At 44.3% G+C, this 22,335-nt stretch overlaps 1 protein-coding gene across 23 annotated transcripts in view; it reads left to right on the top strand.

The window, feature by feature from the left end:
- The window catches only part of USP54 (ubiquitin specific peptidase 54), a 124,081-nt gene extending 103,489 nt beyond the window's left edge, over window positions 1–20,592 (top strand). For 18 of the 23 annotated variants that reach the window (XM_059662358.1, XM_059662362.1, XM_059662359.1 and 15 more), the window contains 4 exons: window positions 672–2,068; window positions 11,859–11,977; window positions 16,961–17,147; window positions 19,295–20,592. In XM_059662358.1, the coding sequence (XP_059518341.1) occupies window positions 672–2,068; window positions 11,859–11,977; window positions 16,961–17,147; window positions 19,295–19,854 (2,263 nt within the window). In that variant the 3' untranslated portion in view covers window positions 19,855–20,592. Of the gene's footprint in view, window positions 1–671; window positions 2,069–11,858; window positions 11,978–16,960; window positions 17,148–19,294 lie in introns of those variants that run through there. The other 5 variants (XM_059662367.1, XM_059662375.1, XR_009448356.1 and 2 more) reach the window with 5 other exon arrangements.
- Window positions 20,593–22,335: the final 1,743 nt, after the last annotated feature.

The following is a 22,335-nucleotide window of genomic DNA, read 5'->3' on the forward strand; positions in this document are numbered from 1 at the left end:
TGAGTGACTGAGGTTTTATTTTAGTTCTTCTAACACAATTTTTAGGTCAGAAATACAAAACAATTAGTAAGAAACCAATAAATACAGTTAATCCTGACTTCCACTCCCAAATTCCAAGACAGTCACAGTACCTTACTTTGGGGAAACATCTCAGTGCGTAATACACCAAATTCAGATTATGAGAACATACTTGAAATGGTTGGTTTTTATGTAACCCCATGAACCCAAATTACCCTGTACTATGGCCTTTTGGTTCTTTTGGCTGTTCTGCCTCTTAGGACCCCAGGTATGAGTGATTTCTAGCTTTTGCTTACTTCCCAGGTCATCTGCATGTGGGACTAGAAATTTTTTTTTAAATTTGCAAGTAATATATGATTGGAATAGGACTGTGTGGGTAGTAAAGAATATTGTCAAGGGCTTTTCTTAATATTACTGAGTGCAGTTTTGGTGAGGGCATGTAATAAAGAGGGTTAATATTTAATTGGGTGTGAGCAGACCATGTGCCTTCTCTTGTGAGCCTCTGAACTGTTGATTTAGTTGTGCTTGTCTTTCCATTTATTTTCACCATTCCCTTGGTGGATAGCTAGAACTTGGAACGGAATGAACAGTTTTTTTGTAAGTGATCTTGTCAATCAAGACAGCTTACAACTGGCTCTCTCCCTTTATTTCAGTGAACAGCCTATCCCGCTCCAAGTATTGTTAACCCGGGAGGCCCAACTGGAACCCTACACGAATACAGAGTTTGGGGCCAGTTCTTTCGTCTGCTCATCTGCTTCCTGCCATGAGTCACACTCATCACTGTTCTCAGAGTCATCTGCCCTCTCTGCCCCACAGCATAATTCCCCCAGTAGGTCTGCCTCGAACCTTCTTAATTCAGTTGAGGTAGATAGCATTGACCCCTCTGTGTTCCACAGGCAGGGCTTACCTAAAACACCAGGGAGGACTGAGAAGAACTCTCATCATGCTTGGGAACCATTGGATGTACAAGAGGGTAAGCTGCAAGGCTACAGGGATGACAACAGCAGCTGCAACAGGTTCCCCCCTCAAGAAGGAAGAGGCATTGATCAAGAAGAGCTATTTCAAGAAAAGAGGGATACTTCTGGCTCATCCCAGGTGATGCCTTGGTCACATCCAACTGGAACAGCTGGGTGTGAGAGAGGAGATGCACACACCCTAAGCTGTAGTCCTGCAAGTTCATCAGCTCAGCCTGGCCTCCCCTTTTACAGAGCCTGCCACCCTATAATGCCTGCTGCTTCCTCATCTGTGTTTCACTCTCCTGATACTGTGCAGAAAACTAACCAATGCCTCCAAGCCAACAGCCTCACAACTTTGTTGACGTCAAAAGTGGACGGAAGCAGTGAGGAGCCCTGTAGGCCAGAGTTTCCGGGCACAAAGGGGCTTGTTCGCTCTCTGACAGAACAGTTCCAAAGGATGCAAGGCGCCACCACGAGGGATGGCACAGGCTCCCAGGATAGAAGCTTTCCAAATAGTCGGAAGAAGAACTCTTCTCCTTCTGACTCTCAGCCTCCTTTCCCACAAGGTCAAGGGAAAGGCCATTGGCCTTGGGCTAAACAGCAGCCCTCTGTGGATGGTAGGAACAGACTGCCTTCCCGGGAAGAAACTCCTGATCATCCTTCCCTTGCGATGAACTCTGGGCTACCTAATGGTGAAACTTCTTGGGGAGGACAACCCAGGTTGGCAGAGCCAGATATGTACCAAAGGAAGCCAACTCAAGTAAGAGATGCTAGGCCTAAGGAACTGGGCAGCAATGTTGACTTGGGGACTCCCTTGCCTTTGGATTCCTGGGTGAATGTCACAAGGCTCTCTGATTCTCAGCCTAAACATGGAGCCCCTGGGCCAGAAATGAAGTCCTCCCTGAAAAATCCCCATACTTGTGTAGCCTATCCAGACAGAAACCACATCTTTTTTCATCCACATTGGAACCAAGATACAGAGCAGGAGACCTCAGAATTGGAGTCTCTCTACCAGGCCAGTCTTCAGGCTTCTCAAGCAGGCTGGTCTGGATGGGGGCAGCAGGATGTGGCCTGGCATCCACCTAGACAAACAGGTAAGCGTGCTACCAGGGGTGGGGGGTTGGGGAACATATAAAAGCTGAAAGCATGAGGACAAGATCAGAGGTGGGGTGGTGTTCTGTCCAAGTAGTATCCCCAGCTTAGGAGGTGGTAGTAAAACTTTTGACTTTATTTGTAAGGACTTCAGGACAAGGGCTAGATATTTTCTGGCTAGAGTGAAGAATGGGGACAGAATCATCACTCATGGGCCCATTCCCTCCTTCTAAAGAGAGAAACCATTGAGTATATGCCAGAGCTTCTTCAATATACACTAAGGAAGGGCACATATGTCTTTGAAAGTAACTGGTGTGACATGGGTGAGGGAGACTTCCATGGCTTAGAAGCTAAACTAATCCCAAGATCCAGCTTCCAGATCCAACTTGCAGTGAGGATGTGCCCGTTGAGTCAAGTCTGCAAAGGGCATTATCAGATCACACTGAACCAGCAATAAATATCAAGACCTTCCTTGATCCCTCCAGGAACTGTCCGGTTTAGAATTTTCAAGGTAGTATGCCTTTAGGGTACCCGCTCGCTGACTTTTCATGAGATTTTATTATGTGAATTCTATACTTTAAATGCATATTACAGACTTAGTTCTAGATATTGAATAAAGGAAGAATATTTATAGCTTAGATTGATGAACTTAAGAATTTCAAAGCCTGAACTATCATTAACTGTCAGTATACATTTAGACAAGTCACTTAATATCCCAGTATCAGGTTTTTACCTATAAAAAGGGAAAATTAGTTCAATGATTTTGTTTTTTAAGATACCTTCCAACTCTTAAAATATGTATGATTCTATGAAATTGAACTCAGAGAACTTTATCATCAGCTCGGGCCTAGCAGTTTCTATAATAGTATGGGTTCCTTACATGCTGCCAACCAATGTTTAATTACAGCCAAACAAGTGTTCAATGAGTACCTACTATGCTCCAAGGAGCTGTGGGGAAATATCACATAAATATGAAATTTGATATGATTTTTAGGATGTGTATCCTAGTGTAGACTTTACAATAACATTTCTTAAGTGCTCCTCAGGTACATGGGGGCAGGACAATATAAGAAGATTCTAAAGAATGAGGGAAAGCTGGAGTCTGCCTTAGTTAGCTTCCTGTATAATGTAATGGAGAAAGAATAAACAAATGTCAAGTGTCTTAATAATCATAAACACATAAAATTACATTGTAATCTATATGTATATAAATGCCTAGGCGACCATTCGACTGGTAGCTATGACACACACTGACCACCAGGAGGCAGATGCTCAACGCAGGAGCTGCCGAGTGACAGTAACATTGCAGAGTGCCCTCTTGCACTCTGGGACCCCTCGGGGGATGTCGGACTGCCAGTTTTGGCCCGATCCCCCGCAGCCCAGGCCGAGGGACCCCACCTGCCGGAGGGATCCCGTTCACTCCACAGATGCCCTTTGAGCCTGGGAGACCAGGGAGGGACCGTGGGAGGTTGGCTCCAGGGAGTGTCCGGCCCGTCTCGCCCTGTCCTGCCCTGCCAGCCACCTTCTAATTAATTTCCTTTCAATGTGCACCAATCCATGCACCGGGCTTCTAGTCCAGTAGTCGCCAACCTTTTGGACCGCATGGACCACCAGTGATCTACGGACCACCGGTTGGTGACTGCTGCTCTAGTCTATATAAATAAAAGCCTAACCGACCGAATGACTGGTCGATGGTTGCTATGATGTGCACTAACTACCAGGGGGAAGTGACTTACCATTCAACAAAAAGAAATAAAGAAATAAAAAGTATAAGAACAAGAAAAAAGAAAGAAAGGGAGGGGTGGGGGGGGAAGGTAAAGATTACTTATAATGTAATTATTAAAGTAGACAAATTATGAGACTTTAAAAATATATTTAACAAAGTATTATGATTTAAAAAATCATTTATATACAACAGCAGCCAATATTTTAAGCTCTAATTAAAGATACTATTTAAATACCCTGAAAACATAAAGTAGCTAGAAACAAATCTAGCACAAGATTTTAAACTTGTTGGGAAGAAAAGAGTAGGCCTTCCTTCCCCCGGCTGCTGGCTCCAGCTTCCCTCTGACACCTGAGACTCGGGCTTCCCTCGCAGCCCCTCTTTGTCTAGAAGGACATCTGGTCTAATTAGCATATTACACTTTTATTATTATAGATAATTTACATACCATACAATTAACTTAAACTGTACAATTCAGAGGTTTTTATTGTATTCACAGAATCGTCCATCACCACAATTTTAAAGTGTTTTCCTCACCCCCAAAAGAAAGCATGTATCCATTAGTGATCACTACCCATTTCCTCCTACCCCTTTTCCCCAGCCCAGGCAACCTCTAATCTATTTTCTGTGTATAGATTTGCCTATTTGGGACATTTTATGACATTTTATATAAATGGGATAATATAATATACTGTTTTTGTGACCAGAAGTACCTAAAGATTTATAAAAACACTAGAGGCCCAGTGTACGAATTCATGCACCAGTGGGTTCCATCGGCCTGGCCTGCGGGATCGGGCCAAAATCGGCTCTCTGACATACCCCAAGGGGTCTCATTGCAAGAGGGTGTAGGCCAGGCCGAGTGACCCCACTGGTGCACGATTGGGGCCAGGGAGGGACCATTTGTTCGACTGTTTAACCAGTCGCAATGATGCGCACTGACCACCAGAGGGCAGACGTTCCGACTGGTAGGTTAGCTTGCTGCTTGGGTTGGGCCATCAGGACTGGGGGAGACGGGGCCAGACACGCCCTGGAGCCCTCCCGCAGTCCTTCCCTGACTCCAGTCATGCGCCAATGGGGTCCCTTGGCCTGGCCTGCGCCCTCTCACAATCCTGGACCCCTCGGGGGATGTCGGAGAGCGGGTTTTGGCTCAATCCCCACAGGCCAGGCCGAGGGACCCCACTGGTGCACCAATCCATGCATCGGGCCTCTAGTATGTTAATAATTGGCCAAAATAATCACCATCCTTTAGTGATAAGTACATGGGAGTGGGGAGTATTATAACATTTTACCCTTAACTTTTAAATATATTTGAAAATTTTCCATGACGAAAGGTTATTTTTTATTTTTTGGATAAGGTCTGCCCAACTTCAAAGAAAGAATACAGGTCAAGGTCAATCCTATATAATAAAAGTCTAATATGCTAAGTGTCCAGTTGTCCATTCAACCAATCAAAGCATAATATGTTAATGATATGCTAAGGCTGCTCAACTGCTTGCTATAACGTACACTGACCACCAGGGGGCAGATAGTCGACTGGTCGACCAGTTGCTATGACGTACACTGATCACCAGGGGGCAGACACTCCAACCAGTAGGTTAACTTGGTGCTGCGTTTGGGCTGATCAGGACTGAGCATATTAGACTTATCACTAATGGATGGTGATTATTTTGGCCAATTATTAACATACTAGAGGCCGATGCACGGATTGGTGCACCAGTGGGGTCCCTCAGCCTGGCCTGTGGGGATTGGGCTGAAACCGGTCGGAACGTCTGCCCTCTGGTGGTCAGTGCGCATCATTGCGACTGGTTGAACAGTCGAATGAATGGTCAGACACTTAGCATATTAGGCTTTTATTATATAGGACTAATGGCCCGGTGCACGAAATTTGTGCACAGCGGAGGGTGTGTTCCTGCACCCTCTCCAATTTGGGACCCCCTCGAAGAATGTCCTACTGCCAGTTTACAGGGATCGGGCCTAAACCAGCAGTCGGACATCCCTCTCGCAATCCGGGACTGCTGGCTCCTAACCGCTCACCTGCCTGCCTGCCTGCCTGCCTGATTGCCTCTAACCACTCTGCCTGCCGGCCTGCTTGCCCCCAACGGCCCCCCCTGCTGCCAGCCTGCTTGCCCCCAAATGCCCCCCGCCAGCCTGATCACCCCAAACTGCGCCCCCCCTGCTGGCCTGCTCGCCCCTACCTTCCCTCCCCACTGGCCTGCTCATCCCCAATTATCCCCCTGCTGGCCTGCTCACTCCAAACTGCCCCCCCCCCCCCGCTGTCCTGATCATCTCCAACTGACCCCCACTGATGGTCTGCTTACCCCTAATGGCCCTGCCCCCCACCAGCCTGATCACCCACAACTGCTCTCCCCTCTTGGCCTCTAACCGCCTCTACCTCGGCCCCGCCACCATGGCTTTGTCCAGAAGAACATCTGGAAGGTCTCCTAGTCTAATTAGCATATTACTCTTTTATTTGTATAGATATATTTGTCTGTAAATATGGTTATGATTGCAGATATGAGTAGGACCAGGTAAAATTTTATAGAATGGGCCTTTTATTACAGATGGTTTGCCATGTATGCATTTTTTCTAAAGAAGTAAAAATTACTTTAAAAAATGTTTCAGGAAGACTTTGAGAAATTTACAATATCTGCTTTTCTTCCAAGAAAGTTGTCACTTTTATGCCAGAGTGAGAATTATTTATATGCTTTGTATGTCAGCATTGGGCCACTGTGACTGGGGGGCACTTAGCTTGACTTGAGAGTAATTATCTTGCTCACTGGCTGGAAGGGAGGGTGTGTGGCAGAGGAGATAAAACTCGGTTCTGGATTATTCATAGATTGCTGACTTTCTGGATTGATTGTGCAAGCCCCTCCTTTTATTGATGTCCACCTTCTATTGACAGACATCTACCCTGGGAGAGAAATGAGATGAAACTCTCTTTCTTTTCATTGTAAAAAGCATTTGAATTCCTTGTGATAAGGCCACCCAGCCATCCACAGTCAGGTACACATTTTCATGGAGGGTGTTCCCACTCTTGAATAAATTAAAACAATTTTTTTCTTTTAATTTAAACTTTCTTCTATAGCTGTTTTCTTGTTACTTAAAAGCTAGTTTTTTTGAAACTACTTCCAAAGCTTTTCAAGCTGTATATGTCCTTGGAATGAATTTATAAATAAGAATTGAGCCCGGCCGGTGTGACTCAGTGGTTTAGCATCGACCTATGAACCAGGAAATCACAGTTTGATTCCAGGTCAGGCCATATGCCCGGGTTGTGGGCTTGATCCCCAGTACAGGGCGTGTAGGAGGCAGCCAATCAATGACTCTCTCTCATCATTGATGTTTCTACCTCTCTCCCTCTCCCTTCCTCTCTGAATCAGTAAGAATATATTTTAGAGAGAGAGAGAGAGAGAGAGGAAGAGAGAGAGAGAGAGAGAGAGGAGAGTATATATGTTTGTAAATAAGAAAACATGTATTTGATGCTCTTAGAAAGTCTTATTTTCTTTCATTAAAACTTGTGCAGTATAGGGAACTCCATAGATTCTCTTAATTTGAAGAAAGTTAGAGGGAAAGGTACTAATTCAGAGTTCCTTGGGAAAATGTGTCACATATATTTTTTTATGTTTTTTTTAATCAAAAACTGAAATATTTTCTATTCAGAAAATATATTTGGATCTAAATATCTACTATAATTTTAACCCTAAAATATCAATTTAAATATTTTAAAAATGGTTGGGATGTTTGTTTTTTTAAATAAGTTAGGTTTCTGGACTTCTACATGTTATTGGATCACCTGGGGTAATTTTCTGATTTGAAAATTAAGAATTATAGTCAGAGGGGAGGACATGAGAATTTTTAAAGAACATATTCAATTTACTTTAGAAGCCGAACCTCTCTTATCATGTGACTTGTTTTGTATGTTTGTTAAACTATATTATCACATAAGCATTGCTGCTATTGGGACAAACAGTGACAGTTGATTCGGGTCATTTGAATGTCCACTGTCTGTTTTAATTTGTATGTTCGTTTTGACTCTGTAATATGCTCAAACTTCAGTGGAAGTCATGAGAACCTATTATTTTTGCCTGCTCCTTCCTTTACATTGGAAATACTCTATTTTACTCAGAGGGACCTTAACTTTGATGTAAGGGATTGTTTCCATTGCCAACTGTTTTCTTCCTTGCCAAGTAAGAGAGTTGTTGTGAACTCTTCAGTGATGCCTTCCCCAGGATATTTGCAGATGTGGTTGGGAAAAGTCATTTCATCCCCGACCTTTGCATGTCGGGTGCTGGGGTGCCGGGGTGCCGCCTTGCCTGCGGCTCTCCGATCCTGATGCGGCTCTCTCTACCCCCATGGTGACCACCGGCCTGTGCCCCGGCTCTCTCTCCCTCCGATCGCCATGGCGACCATAGGACGCAGGCCAGGCATCCGGGGGTGCCGCCTGGCCTGCAGCCTGGCTTTCGGATGGCGATCACCGGCCCGGGGGGCCGCCTTTGACATGCCACTTGGCTCTTGCCTGCTGCCTGGGTTTCCGATCACTGTTCTTCTGTCCTTCTCCTTTCACCTTCCATCATTGTGCCTACGTATGCAAATTAACCGCCATCTTTGTTGACAGTTAATTTGCGTATCGCCCTAATTAGCCAATGGGAAGCGTAGCAGAGGTATGGTTAATTACCCTTTTTGTCTTTTATTAGATAGGATGGCCAATAATTGATTTAGCTATAGCACCCTCCCCTTCCCCTTTCCCACTGGATTATTTTAATGCAAATCCCCAGACATTTCATCTATAAACTAGAGGCCTGATGCACGAAATTCATGCAAGAGTAAGCCTTCACAGCCACAGTGGCTGCCTGGATTTCTCCCTCACAGCCGCGGCGGCTGCCTTGATCCTGTGGCTGCAGCCCCGGCTTCGTTTGGAAGGTCATCTGGAAGGATGTCTGGTCTAATTAGTTTATTACGCTTTTATTATTATAGACTAGAGGCCCAATGCACAAAATTCGTGCAAGGGGCTCAGCCCTCGCAGCCGCAGTGGCTCCCTCAGTACTCACAGCCCCGGCTTCGTCCGGAAGGACGTCTGGAAGGTCGTTCAGCTGTCTGGTCTAATTAGCGTATTACGCTTTTATTATTATAGATAGTTTAGAATCTATCTCAAAGAAATAAAGACTTTTAAAAGGCAAAACTATAACATTACACATAAAAGTAACAATAATTTCTTAATATAATGCAGTTACCAGTATTCATATTTTTTCAGTTGTCCCATTGATGTCTTCTCACAGTTGGTTTACTTCAAATCAGAATCCAAAGAAGATTCTCACATTGCATTTTGCTGATTTGCTTCAAGGCTTTTTTTTCTTAAGGCCTGTAAGATATCCTTTATCTTTTACCCCCATTTATTTGTTGAAAAAATTTCATCATTTATCCTCCGCATTCTAGATTTTATTGATTATATTCTAGTAGAGCTTTTTTAAAATTTTCTAAACATGTTCTTCTAGCCTCTGTTTTTCCTGTAACCTGGTACTTAGGGCTAGAGGATTGATTAAAATCAGATTCCATTTAAAAAAAAATTTCATAGGTAGGACTTTAAACTTCTTATATCAGAAAGTACATAATATCTGGTAGTCTTTCTTGTTACTCTTTATCGGTAGTAGACATTATCTTAATTCTACCATCTATCAAATCCAGAAATCCCTCAACAGTACTCTTAACAGATGGCCACCTCCACCTCTGCTTAAATATCTTTAAAAGAATCAGAGTCTACTCCCTTCAGGACAGCGGTCACCAACCTTTTGGACTTCACGGACCACTGGTTGGTGACCACTGCTTCAGGAGGTTTCAATAGCCACCTCCTGTCTAGGGAATCATGCTTGACTTGACTAGCGGAGCACCAGATTCTAATCATCGTAGCTGTAATTCTTAAATCTGACTGCCTGTCATAGTCACCTGATGAGTAGCTTTTAAAAAAAAAAACAAAGAAATAATTTTATATAAATGGGATCATAGCACACATGCTGTTTTTATTATGGATAATTTTACTGTTTCTCTCTCCTTCCCTCACATTAATCCCTACCTTTTATTCCCACCTTCCCAGGTAATAATGTACTGTGCATATTTCTGTAGTTTACTGTTCATAAAATCTTATGTAGATTGACATATAGTGTTTTTTGAGGGGGATAATATTACAGGATGTTGTTTTTTTCATCTTAACAATACTTCATGAAAATCCCTCCCAAGTTGGGGTGGATGCCAAGGTTGCGGGCTCAGTCCCCAGTAGGGGGTATGCAGGATGCAGCCGTTCGATGTTTCTCTCTCATCAATATTTCTCTCTCTCTTTCCTCCCTTTCTCTCTCTCTCAAATCAATAAAAACATATTTAAAATAAATAAGTAAATATTTCTATGCTCTAACCACAAAGATTCCGATTCAGTAGGTCTGTGGAGAGGTACAGGAAGCTGTATTTTTTAAAGCTCCTAGATGAATCTGCGGTAGTTTTAGAACAACTATGTTTAAGCTCCAGGAAACATTAAAAAAAAACTGGTCTTCTACCTTAATATCAGCAATAACATGTGTCAGCCTGATAGCATATAAAATCAAAATACCAAACCAAGACAGGAATTGGCAATAGGCATAGATATATCAAATACAGGTCAAGGGCATGTACATCTTCAGAATGGAAGGCTTAGTTAGTTATATTGGGGCAAGCCCCTTGGAAGTCACATATCCAGTTTGTAGCAGTTCTTAACAGTCTAGCAAGATTTTGAGGAAGAGGTAAGCATTTAGTGATTGTTTAGAACTTAAGTGATTGAGCCCAGCTGGCATAGCTCAGGGGTTAAGCTTCAACCTATGAACCAGGAGGTCACAGTTGGATACCTGGTCAGGGCACATGCCCGGGTTATAGGCTCGATTCCTAGTGTGGGGTGTGTAGGAGGCAGCCAATCAGTGATTCTCTATGATCATTGATGTTTCTCTCTCTCTCTCTCTCTCTCTCCCCCTCTCTCCCATTCTCCTTTTTTCTCTGAAATCAATACTATATAATAAAGAGGTAATATGCAAATTGACCATCACTCCAACACACAAGATGGCCGCCCCCATGTGGCCACAAGATGGCCTGCAAGGGAGGGCAGTTAGGGGCTATCGGGCCGGCAGGGGAGCAGTTAGGCATCGATCAGGCTGGCAGGGGAGTGGTTCTGGGGTGATCAGGCTGGAAGGCAGAAGTGGTTATGGCAATCAGGCAGGCAGGCAGGCGAGTGGTTGGGAGCTAGCAGTCCTGGATTGTGAGAGGGATGTCCGACTGCCCACCTGGATCGGGCCTAAACTGGCAGTCACACATCCCTCGAGGGGTCCCAGATTGGAGAGGGTGCAGGCTGGGCTGAGGGATACACACACCCCCATGCACGAATTTTGTGCACCGGGCCTCTAGTAAAAAAATATTTAAAAAAAAAATTTAAGTGACTGAGAGAAGCTAATGGAAATAAAAGAGCATTACACATACAAAATATTACTGAAGAGCTCCTATTCATAAAATTTAAAAATTGAGAGACTTGAATTTTAATACTGGTTAAAGTACTTACTACCTGTCAGACCATGGAACTTATTTTCCCATAATGTAAAATGAGGAGGTTTGATAGATGATTATTCGATCATTTCAGTTTCTAACTAGACTATAGATAACAGTTTCTTTGTCATCACAGATGCTCTAGAGAATCACTGTGTTGGAAAATTTCCTCTGTATGTGTATGTATATATATATGTCTTGGGCCCAAGTCTTGACAGAAGCAAAGTTAATGTTTACAAAAATGAAATGAGGCAAGATGGGACATTAAGCTATCTCTCCACAGAGCCCCTTCTCTACGAGGTTCTTCAAGGCCTGTGATCTGAGACCTTCTGTGGCCTATAAGAAACAACCCATATTCTGAAACTCCTGTTTCTACATTCGAGGAGCATACCCTCAATTGGATTTAGGGATGCATATTTGTTATTTAATGAAACAACTCCTGAATTTTGTGCTGTGAGGCGCAGAGTTTAGGCTCCAAGAAAAGGGATGGCTTCAACTTGTATTTACCTTTCCCTCCTCAGGCTCTGCAGATGACATGGGAAGAAGACTGCACTCAGCCCCTGGCCTTGGCCTCTCAAAGACCCCAACAGCAGAAATGGAGCAGAGTCTCCATGAAGCCAGCACAGTGCCAGCTTCTCAGGTAGCAGTTTCAGGTGCTAAAGTGCTGGGCATGGGGTGGTATGTTGGGGAAGAAATTGTGGCAATATGAACAGTTGGCTTGGTTGTAAGGCAGGGGCATGGTAACATGGGGCTATTAGATGAAAACAAGGTCTATGATTGAGCTTCTTTTGAGTGAGAGGAGATCACCACTTGGGCACTACCTTTCAAATACATCTAATTCAGGTCTCTACTAGTAACTCTTACCTTATTCTCTCCCAAATCCCTGGGGACAGGATCTGTGGGGAAACCATAGGTCTGGTTTTATGTGTTTATCTATGTATGTCTGTGTATTTGAAGGCTACCGCTTGCTGAGACCCCAGCAGGGAGTATGGGGACAAACACAGTGCAGAGAATTTTTGCTGCATCTCATGTAATCTCAGCGGCACTGTTGTCTTAGAGAGGGCAGAGGTCCCAGTCTCTTCTCACAGTTTTGTAAGTGTCTGTCTATTCAGAGCACCTCTTTCTCTTGCTAGGTAAAATATGGTGTAAGTGAAGGGGAAGAAGAAACTGAAGGTTGTAATTTGGGGGAAAGCTATGTGCCCTCAGCAAAAATGAGGACACATAATTATGATTTTATTGACACACATTTAGTTGGAGCTCAGAGGAATGTCCCTTCCCTGTAACAGTTCTGCAAGGTGTATTATAGGGATGCCCAGGGTGAGAAGAATCCTAGTAGCTTGAGAGGGGTTTCTAAGAAGCAATGACTGCTGATTTGGGTCAGAACCCATTGCACTAATCAAAGGAAGAGATGGGATGGAATGTTGTTTTGCCTTTTCCTCTCCATCTCAGTACATGATTGAGTGAAGTCCAGTGTGCTTTCAAGCTGAAATGAAGCATTTGCATTAGCAAAAAAAAAAAAAAAAGATTTTAAAATCCTCCTTCTGAGGCCTTTCTTTTTTTAATTTGTTATTTATTAATGAGAGAGAAAGAGAAAGAGAAAGAAAGATCAATTTGTCATTCCACTTATTTATGCATTCATTGGTTGATTCTTGTATGTGCCCTGACTGGGGATTGAACCGTGACCTCCTGGTTCATAGGTCGATACTCAACCACTGAGCCATGCCAGCCGGGCCTGAGGCCTTTCTTACATAATTAATGTGGTAATCTGTAGGTGAAAGGGACGGAGACATCCACATTAACAGAGATCACAAACTCAAATAGTTTCAGTGGCTGGGTTTATAAATTGTGCCTTTTGAGAAGTTCACACAATTGCCCAAAGCAAGTTGAGTTTTCATTACAATAGCGGTCAAGATGCAAAGCACCAGTGCATTGAACCTTGCTCACCAGATTAGTTCAATATAGTTTTAAAAACAGGTTTTAAATATGTGGTATAAAAATAAAAAGAACTAATGAAACGGGCCGGTGAGCGGGTGGCGCCAGGCCACCAGCCAAGGCGGGTGCCAGTGGGGGCCCCCCCAATTGCCCTGCTGGTTGCCCCACAGATCAGCCCTGATCGCCAGCCAGGCCTAGGGACCCTACTCTATATATTGGGAACAATCCCTTAGATTTAAAAATTAAAACTTGGCAAGGCTATTCTAACACTGAAAAACAGGATGATGCAGCAATGACATCCATGTACTCCGGCTTGCACATTTTGTGGTCAGCCCTGATTCTGACACTTATAACTGTGTGACAAAGCCAATTACTTGGCTGGGGAAAATGGTACTACTGTCTCAGAAGGATCATGTTATGTACTACTTTTTATAATTAGGGCAAAAAAATATAGCTGCCCATACAACAGCAAGATGCCTTTCACCTGTATGAAAAGTATGGTTACTGGTGCATGCAGCATCCCGGATTGTGAGAGGGATGTCTGACTGTTGGTTTAGGCACAATTCCATGGGGATTGGGCTTAAACCGGCAATTGGACATCCCCCAAGGGGTCCCAGATTGCGAGAGGGTGCAGGCCAGGCTGAGGGGAAATCCCCCCCACCCTTGCCATGCATGAATTTGGTGCACCGGGCTTCTAGTATATATATATAACAAGTAAAGGGACCTGAAGCAGATGCTAACTGAATTAAAAGAAGCTACTTTGGTATGGCAAGATTAGAGTCTGACAAGGAAAGAATGGAGAGTGTTGACAAGTGAGACTGGACAGAATATAAACAAGGGTTATATCATGAACCACAGTAAGAAGTTTGGGAAGATAGAAGTGGACATACTGGAGAGCCAATTAGGAAGCAAAAATCAATGGGTTGATGCTTGCCTGCCTGGATATGGGGAAAGGAGAATCAAAGATCATATCCAGGAATTAGGAGTTGATTGATAATGGTATATTTGAGGGAAGAGAAGTAAGAATATATTTGAGGGAAGAGAATTATACAATTTTGGATATATAGGGTGGGGCAAAAGTAGGTTTACAGCTCATATGGGAATACTATATAATAAAGAGGCAATATGCAAATTCATCATCACTCCAACACAAGATGGCCGCCCCCATGTGGACACAAGATGGCCTGCAGGGGAGCGCAGTTGGGAGAGACCAGGCCTGAAAGGGAGGGCAGTTGGGGGGGGACCAGGCCTGCAGGGGAGGGCAGATGGAGGCGACCAGGCATGCAGGGGAGGGCAGTTGGGGGTGACCAGGCTGGCAAGGGAGGGCAGTTAGGGGCAATCGGGCTGGCAGGGGAGGGCAGTTAGGGGTGACCGGGCCAGCAGGGGAGGACAATTAGGGACAATCAGGTTGGCAGGGGTGCAGTTAGGCATCTATCAGGCTGGTAGGGGAGTGGTTAGGTGGTGATCAGGCTGGCAGGCAGAAGTGGTTAGGGGCAATCAGGCAGGCAGGCAGGTGAGCGGTTGGGAGCCAGCAGTCCTGGATTGTGAGAGGGATGTCTGACTGCTTTCGAGGGGTCCCAGATTGGAGAGGGTGCAGGCTGGGCTGGGGGAACCCCATCTCCCCCGTGCACGAATTTTGTGCACCGGGTCTCTAGTTAATAAATAATACAAGAATAAACTCTGTGTTTTGTGTAGTCATAAACGTAAGTCTGCTTTTGCCCATCCTATGTTAAGCTTGAGTGGAGATATGTGGTAAGCCTTTGGATGTGAGACATAATAGGCTTGAAGTTGAGATTTGAGCATCACAGCCATTGAAAAGAAGAAAAGAATATTGTTAACGAGAAGACCAGGATATATCCCTGAAGAGTATCAGATTCAAGGTAGTTCTTCTGAAGAACTCAAAAAGGGGACTTGGCAAAAGGGACCAAAGAGATAGAGGGAAAACAGGGAAGTGTGGTGTCACTTCTGTCCAGAAGAAAGGAACAGTTGTTTGTGTCACATGCTAGGAGTGCCTGGTCCTTAGGCTGTATGGTAAATGCCTGTGTGCCATGCTATGGTAGATGCTGTGAGCATACTGGTAAAACAACACAAATTCTGTCCTTGAATAACTTGCAATCTAGTAAAGGAAATAAGATATACTGGCATATAGATTATTTTGTTTAATACTTATAAAGTGCCTGTAATATTCCAGGTGATGTTCAAGGTGCTGGGGATACTGGAGTAAAAAGAAATGTATTCTACTAGGAGAGAAAGACAATAAACAAGTTAATCCTAGACAATGTATGATAAAGAAGAATAAAACAAAGCAAGAGGAGAAAAGGAGTAAGGAGGTAACTGGTTATTCTCAGGGTTATTTTTTTAAAATATATTTTTATTGATTTTAGAGAAAAAGGGAGAGGGAGAGAGAAATAGAAACATCAATGATGAGAGAGAGTCATTGATCTGTCGCCTCCTGCGTGTCCCCCAGTGAGGATCGAGCCCACAACCCGGGCATGTGCCCTTGACTGGAATTGAACCCGGGACCCTTCAGTCCACAGTCCAACGCTCTATCCACTGAGCCAAACCAGCCAGGGCCTCAGGGTTACTTTTGATAGAGTAGGGAGGGAAATTGGCTCTAAGGAAGTAATATTTGATCAGAGGCCTCAGTGATATGAAGGTGTGTGCCATGGGAAGAGCATTCCAAGTAACAGAAGCACTTAGTGTAAAGAGCCCAAGGTGAAATGAGCGTGGCATGTTTGAGGAACAGTAAGAAGGTGAGAGTGTAAAAGGTGCAGGAATGGTGTTGGAGATCAGTGAGAAAGATTGGCATTGCCATATCATATAGGAACGTGCAGGCCACAGGAATGAGGTAGCGGGCTATAGTGGAGATAGGAAGATCAGATCGGAGGTTGTCTCCAGGGCCCAGTTAAGTTGAAATATGGAACCTATTGGTAGAAATAACAGTCCTTGGCAAAGGGAACTAATGGAATTGTGGATAAAAGGTGCAAAATTAAGGGCAATGTCAACATTTGAGTATGGATGACTTAAAAAAATGTGATACCTGGAGGAGGAGTTTGGAAGAATGTTGGTTCACTTGTGTACATATTAGTGTTTCAAATGTTAAAGGGGAAATTTCTGAGATTTTGCCACAAAAGTGAGTGACTAATGGAGTATAAAGCAGGGTATACTGGTAAGCATCAGTGGGTGCAAACTTGACAGGCAAAAAAGGAGATTGTGGAATGTAGCAGTGAGAGGAAAGAAAATCTAGTAGTAGAGTTCTTGATTGTACACTTAAGGATATATATTTTGGTTCCCAATATTTAGAAAATAGAATTTTCTTTTTCAATCTCTCAGGCTTTCATAATTTCTCTCATTTCTTCTTTATTTTTAAATTTCTATTTCTCTCTAATTCTACTGTTAGCATTAAGGAGTTTGCTAAAGACATAGATGGTAGGTTGGGAAGGTGAAGGCTATGAGGAAGGTAAGTTAAGAGGAGAGGATCTACAATTTGGTGTCTCCAGTTTACAGTGATCAGGAGTTTCTAACAAGACTAACAGGAAGGGTGACTGAGTAAACTGAGTCCTTTCCAGAACAAGGCATGTTTGCACTTTAGCTCCCTCCATCTCCCTCTCATTGCCTCACTGTGTTTACCTAACCATATCCTGCTATGTGTTAATTCTCATCTCTGTGTTTTTTGTCGTCTCATTATAAGGATTCATCAAACGCAAGGAAAAAGGCTTTGGAAACCGGGCACCGTTGTTCCAGCTCCTCTTCCCTCCCTGTCACTCATGACCCTCCTGTGTTTCTCCTTGGTCCCCAGCTCTACCCACCCCAACCACAGCTCCTGTCCCCAGAAGTCTTGATGCCCAGCATAGCAGGGGAGTCCCATAGACCCCCAGGTAACTCTCCCCAAGTCTAATATTATGTGCCAGAATGTGGTACCTTTCCAGGGACCTAAGGTTCAAACTAGTCAAACTATAGGTAGGGGTGTGTGTGTGTGTGTGTGTGTGTGTGTGTGTGTGTGTGTGTGTGTCTCAAGATGGGGCTGTAAAAGGATAGAAATTATTGTTTTAAGATCAAGCATTGAGCTAGATGAATTGTGATTGAGTCATTTCTTGGGCAACATGGTTCTTAGACTGAGGGTCTAAACCAGAGTTCCCATAATCTAACTACCCATGAAAATGAACTGCTTCAGTCCTGATAGGATAAGCTTTTAAGTGACCCTGGGTAGTTAATACCCAGTCTTTAGGATCCCCCCAAAACAAAGTATCATCTCTATTAGTTTTCTCTCCTTGTATCCCCTAAGTCTTAGTTGAAGGATGGTCTAGGACAGCGGTTCTCAACATGTGGGTCGCGACCCCTTTGGCGGTCGAACGACCCTTTCACAGGGGTCGCCTAAGACCATCCTGCATATCAGGTATTTACATTACGATTCATAACAGTAGCAACATTACAGTTATGAAGTAGCAACGAAAATAATTTTATGGTTGGGTCACAACATGCGGAACTGTATTTAAAGGGCCAGAAGGTTGAGAACCACTGGTCTAGGAGGACGTGGAGTGAATGGGAGTCTTGGGAAGACCCTGTACATGGAATACCCATGCCACATAGACAGATCCAAACAGTCCTGGGGAAGGTGGGCAGCATCCATCTGGCTTTCTACTAGTACACAGTGAGATTTGCTTCCTTTCCTCTTCATGGGCTGAATCTACAGTTTAAGGCACTGATTCTCATGGGAAAGGGGAAGTGATACTAGCATCTAATTGGTAGAGGCCCGGGATGTTGCTAAACATCCTGCAATGCACAGGGCAGTTTCCCTGCACTCCTTTATCCCCCAAACAAAGAATTATCAGCCCCAAATATCAGTAGTTCTAAGGTTAAGAAATGTTGGCTTATGGATATAAATGCCTTAGGGCAGGGGATGGTTGTGGTTCTAGAACAGAAGATAGAGTAATATTGTTGATATTTGTGTCCACATTTTTGTTGTTGTTGTTAATCCTCACCCGAGGATATTTTTCCATTCATTTTTTAGAGAGAGAGAGAGAAAAAAACTTCCCATGTGAGAGAGACACATCAATTGGTTTCCTCCCACACGGCCTGACCAGGGCTGGGGATTGAGCCTGCAACTGAGATACATGCCCTTGTCTGGAATCGAACCTGGGACTCTTCAGTCCGTAGTCCGGTGTTCTATCCACTGAGCCAAACCAGCTAGGGCTGGGTCCACATTTTAGCGAGCTTTGGATAAGCAGGCCTTCCGGATAGATGGACTTTCTATTATTCTGTGGAGCAGCCAGCTAGCCAGCTTCCTTTCACAATTGTTAAAGGCGTCTGATCATACAGTCAGCATTTATTGCCGCCTGTTCTGCACCAAATGCTATAGTGAATTCAGAGGAGAAAGAAGGCCGCTCTCTACTCTCAAAAAGCTCAGTGTTTAAATCAAAATATGCATACATACATCATATGACATATAGTACAGATGTTGATGGGATATAAAATTGAAGAATGGGAAGTATTTTTTAGAAGTGATTTTTGAAGTTAGTTATTTTGTTTCTTTTACATAAAGGAGAATTAATATATAGAAAAGACATTTCACATTGCATATGTGGGAGGTAAGAATAAAAGCAGAGATCTCAGAATGTGCAAGAATGTAGCAGAGACAGCTTAACTGGAATGAAGGTACCATGTTAAGAAAACGAGTGATGTTTTGGAGTGGTGGCTCTAGGAGTAGAGCTGTCACAATGAGAGTATACATTTGCAATATTAGGGAGACATTCTACTGTGTGTGTGTGTGTGTGTGTGTGTGTGTGTGTAGTGGAATGAGGTATGGCAGTATCCAGGAGACTACTTTATTTGCCAAGGTTGAAGGTAAGAGACTTGATTTTGATGTAATTAAAAATGAAATTAAAAGCAAAGGTAGGCTCCTCCTTCCCCTTGTGTGTATGCTCTTAGAGGGGTGGAGAGTTGGGAGGAACAGCCAAGAAGGGTCGTCTGGGAAGGAGAATGGTTTACTGAAGATGCTCAGTCTTTGGTTCTTTTCTCTTCCCAGGAACTTCAAGGAGTGTCCAGCCGTTTCTGGCTATGTGTGACAGGGGTGAAACTTCCCAACGGGTCAAGTACGCAGGAACGACTTTGAACTACCGGAGTCTCCCCCATCGTAACAGAACAGATGCCTCTTGGGGAGTGTGGTCAGAGGCCAACCAGCGTATTGGGGCTAGATTCCTGACTACTCCAGGGTACAAGCCTCAGCTAACCCACTCTGCCACACTACCAGAAAGACACCAGGGCCATCATGTTCCCCATGCTCAGTCATGGGGAGATCTTTTCCATTCACCTTCCCCCGCTCCCATTGTTCACCCTGTGTCCCCACCATTAAGCAGTCTTCATGTTCCCATGAGGTCAGCTTGGAATTTGGGTCCTGTTCCAGGGTCTCGATCCCCTGGTCCTCGGAGAGTAGATATGCCCCCAGATGATGACTGGAGGCAAAGCAGTTATACCCCGCAACCTGGGCCCAGGAGGACAGGGGGACAGGAGTTTCTGTATGTTCTAGCAGATGCCCCTAGAAGAGAGCAGACCAGGGCTAGAGCCCTGCAGCACAGCAGGTGGTAAGGGTCACCCCTTTCTTCTCTGAGAGCCACGGCTTTCTTTTTAAACAGTACTGTGCAGAGTTCATACCCTACATCCCTGCCAGGGTTGTGCTAATCTCATCTCATCATAGAGCTGGCAGTTTCTCCTAAGGGTGCCAGGAATCTCTAATGTGATGTGGCTTTTTGAGAAGGAATATTTGAAATTCTAATTTCCATTCACCTAGCGAAAGGAAGCAGCTGCTATTTAGGGCTTTATTTGAGCCACTTTAAAAATGAATCCATATTACTCTGGACACTAGCCATTCCTTAGGTCATTGTTTTAGTCCTGGATACTTTATGCCCATACCTGTTCCTGAGCCCTCATCCTCTGTTCCTCTACTATATTACCAAATCCTACCCTTCATTTTACCTACCTGTCCATATTACCTGTCTTCCCCATCCCCCATTCTTGAAGGGACATGAAGCCCTATGGTCATTGTCCTGACCACAGGGCAGCCCATCTACCCAAGTGTTATAGACTGTCAGCCTTCCCTGTGCTCCCAAACCTTAGGCCTAGAATGCGGAACTGCCAACATTTGCCCTCTGAACAGATGGAGTCGGGCACACTAACACACCCTCTTGTCTCAGCAGCAGAGCCATTACTGCCACTTGCTCAGTCCCCATTGTAAACCCTCAGAGTCAGCTGACCTATTTTAGGGCCAAACATACTGTTTTTGTAAAGTATTTTTCATTAATAAATCTATAATATAGTTCTATTTAATTCCTTGTCATTTAATTGTCTTTTAAAGCCCCTTTTTATGCTCTTGTTCTTTTATATTGGTGTGGGCTGGCATATATATTAATTAGATGCTTTGTGCACGAAATTCATGCACTGGGAGCGGGGGTGGGGGGGGAGGGATCCCTCAGCCTAGTCTGCAACCTCTCGCAGTCCGGGAGCCCTTGGGAGATGTCTGATTGTTTAGGGGGGAGTGGGCCTAAGCTGACAGACATCCTTAGAGCTGCCACCACTGCCGCTGCGCTTGCCAGCTGTGAGCCCAGGTTCTGGCTGAGTGGTGCTCCCCCTGTGGGATCGGGCCGAAGTCCCCTCTCTGACATCCTCTGAGGGGTCCTGGATTGCGAGAGGGTGCAGGCCAGGCCGAGGGACCCCACCAGTGCATGATCAGGGCAGGGGAGAGACATGGGAGGTTGGCCAGCCGGGGAGGGACTGCTGGAGGGCTCCAGGGTGTGTCCGTCCCGTCTCGCTCAGTCCCAATTGGCTGGACCCCAGCAGCAAGCTAACCTACCAATCAGAGCATCTTACCCCTGGTGGTCAGTGCACATCATAGTGAGTGGTTGAGCGGCCTTAGCATATCATTAGTATATTACACTTTAATTGGTTGACTGGACGACTGGACACTTAGCATATTAGGCTTTGGTTATATAGGATATATATGGCTTTTGAATCAGTGAAAGTGAGGAGCCAAAGAGTTTAAGGGTTGAAGGATAGTTGAAGGATATATATTCAAGGTAGGAGTCAATGTGCCCTAAAATGGAGTGACTTTCCTTGTTATTGCTGCTGCCAGTATATTTCCTACTCCTTTCCAAGAGGCACTAAATACATTACCTGCTTTCTCCATACCTCCTTAGGGAGATTTTCTAGAGATTTGAACTCCTCTTATAAATTCACTCTTGATCTATGCATTCTTGGTGCCCTCCCTCTATAAGTTTGTGATGTGCTTCCTCTCCCTCGTTCTCTTTCCATGGCTGCTCCTCCCTTCCCTTCCCCTGTGGAATTATTGCACTTCCATGCCTGAAATCATTTTTACCCCGTCCCACTCCCAAATTCTCCTCCCTCTAAAAGATATTTTGTGGGTTCCCTTTGCAAAGAATACCTATTGGGTATTCCTCTTCTCTTTTACCCCAGGGCTCAGGATCATTGAGTCTGACAAAAAGAAGAGGTAGAATGTGCTCTTTAAGACCTTTGGCTGCTGCTTACCTAATTATCACCCATTATGAACAGATTCTGAGCTCATGCAGTGCTGAGCAGGAGGATGGGCAGGAATTTCTCACCCCTCCCACTTGCATCCTGTGCCATCAAGATACATACATCTTAGTGGATGTGCTGGTCTCTATCCATGATCCAGTACATCTACTGGTGATAATTATTGAGTAGTCAATCAGTTCTTTTTTTTTGTTTGTTTTTTTAAAAAATATATTTTATTGATTTTTTACAGAGAGGAAGGGAGAGGGATAGAGAGTTAGAAACATGAATTAGAGAGAAACATCGATCAGCTGCTTCCTGCACACCCCCTACTGGGGATGTGCCCGCAACCAAGATACATGCCCTTGACTGGAATTGAACCCAGGACCCTTCAGTCCGCAGGCCTACCGATGCTCTATCCACTGAGCCAAACCAGTCAGGGCAATCAGTTCTTTTTTAAAACATTTTTTATTTATTTCAGAGAGGAAGGGAGAAGGAGAGATAGAAACATCAATGAGAGAGAATCACTGATCAGCTGCCTCC

Source organism: Myotis daubentonii, chromosome 13 (genome assembly GCF_963259705.1).
Source record: "Myotis daubentonii chromosome 13, mMyoDau2.1, whole genome shotgun sequence".
Taxonomy (NCBI): domain Eukaryota; kingdom Metazoa; phylum Chordata; class Mammalia; order Chiroptera; family Vespertilionidae; genus Myotis; species Myotis daubentonii.